The sequence below is a fragment of the Pteropus vampyrus genome, unplaced genomic scaffold (assembly GCF_000151845.1).
Source record: "Pteropus vampyrus isolate Shadow unplaced genomic scaffold, Pvam_2.0 Scaffold11586, whole genome shotgun sequence".
Lineage (NCBI taxonomy): Eukaryota > Metazoa > Chordata > Mammalia > Chiroptera > Pteropodidae > Pteropus > Pteropus vampyrus.
The window spans coordinates 1-1,679 of NW_011900367.1; the positions used below are offsets into that span (position 1 = coordinate 1).

The window sequence follows — 1,679 nt, forward strand, 5'->3', positions numbered from 1 at the left end:
TCTATCAAATCTAATAGCGATGCCGTGTGCGAAACCTTAAAAATAAACTCCGTTCATGCAGCAGTTTTTGTCTGACTGAGACTAGCGCGACTTGTTAGAGTTAGTAAGTGTTAGTTTACGTCACAAAAAGTTTTCACAAGGACTGAAATTAAGGGTAGTGGGGAAAAAACCCGAAGGTGAAGGTGAAAGATTTTCAGGATATCACCTGTATCATTAGGTTCCGACGAAATAGGTAAGTAAGGCAAAGATTCTTCTTCTGAGTCAGAATCAGAGTCAAGAAGGATATGAGAACTGGAAGGCTTAGTAGCAATATTGAGAGAGGTAGAGGAACGTTGGTAGGTGAATGACATAGATTCCATAGTGTGTGATTGAGTGATGTGAACTAAATACCCAACATAAAAAAAAAAGTAAGAATGCAGAAAAAGTTAAGAGAAAATAAAATGAAAGCTCAAGAGAGAGCTACCAATAACATATCAAGAGCTAATTTAAATAATTAAATATGTGGAATTTTCTTTTGCATTTTTTAATTAAAAATTTTGTCAAAAATCAATAAGCAAAATAAGTTTAACTGCCATTTGAATCCCCACTCCAAAGAGTAGGTTTTTCCCTTAAAGAAATGACAAATACTTTTCCTCAAGAGTAAAGTCAGTCACAGGGCTTCAAATAATCAACAGATTTACATTTAAGACAAAAGGCTTAAAAAAAAAAATAAACATAAGAGCTGAAAACATATTTGTACCTGGAAACCCATCATCTGCCTCAGCATCCCCTGGTCCACTGCCTGTACTCGAACTATCCATACCAATATGTAAGGCCTGGAGCTGTGACCGGAGCTGCTCAATGTCACTGTCTTTACTGTCCAATGTCATCTGCAGTTCAATTCGAATCTGGCTCTCTTCGGCTATTTGCTATGAGACATTAAATTATATTAAGTTAACTGAATGCCGTATATCTCATAATTTTGCTTCTTAGTTCAATAATTATTAAGAAATAGAAATGTTCTATAATCAATAAAATATAGACAGACATGAAAACAACTCTACTAGTGTTCAAAAAGTATTCTTACGGCCTGCATTTCATTCAGTTCTTTCTGATACTTGATCATCTGCTGGGTCAGTTTCTCACGTTCAGATTTAAGCTCCATATGTAGCTTTCTATTCTCCTTCTCTTTTCTCCGCACGTCTGTGTCACTACCACGCTTGACAGGTTCTTTTCGATTCATGATCTCAGCCAACTTATTCACAGCCTGAAAAACATAGAAGAATATAAATAAGTAAAATAATTTACGTTGATGGTTTCTTGGTAACTCACCAATAGCGAGTTATTCAACCACTAATAATCTCCTTCCCTATATACGGGGCCACAAAGAAACCTTTTATATCAACTACTACACCTTCTTCATTACTCATTATCCTTCGGCAATGTGCACTCTATTAATTTTTCACTCATGTTTTCTGAGAACTGTGATTTAAAATGTTTATAGGTTTGATCTGATGTCAGTTTCTACCACCTTATGAGTTTTTAGTTCCAAGACAGATTTTACTAGGCAGATCTTTCATCCTGAAGAGAACTTTGCATTGGCATCACATTAATAAAATACAACATGTCCAACCACAGAGCAGAGCAGCTGGGACCCATGAGTATTTGTGGGATATGTACATATAACCATGAAAGTTGGT

At 35.7% G+C, this 1,679-nt stretch overlaps 1 protein-coding gene across 1 annotated transcript; it reads right to left on the reverse strand.

Moving 5' to 3' along the window:
* Window positions 1-644: 644 nt before the first annotated feature.
* Window positions 645-1,269, reverse strand: LOC105310790 (rho-associated protein kinase 2-like). Its single transcript, XM_023526849.1, has 2 exons — window positions 1,067-1,269; window positions 645-908 (listed from the first exon to the last, which is right to left on the reverse strand). The coding sequence occupies exons 1-2, from the start codon at window positions 1,220-1,222 to the stop codon at window positions 660-662; spliced, it is 405 nt and encodes a 134-aa protein (XP_023382617.1). The 5' UTR covers window positions 1,223-1,269; the 3' UTR covers window positions 645-659.
* Window positions 1,270-1,679: the final 410 nt, after the last annotated feature.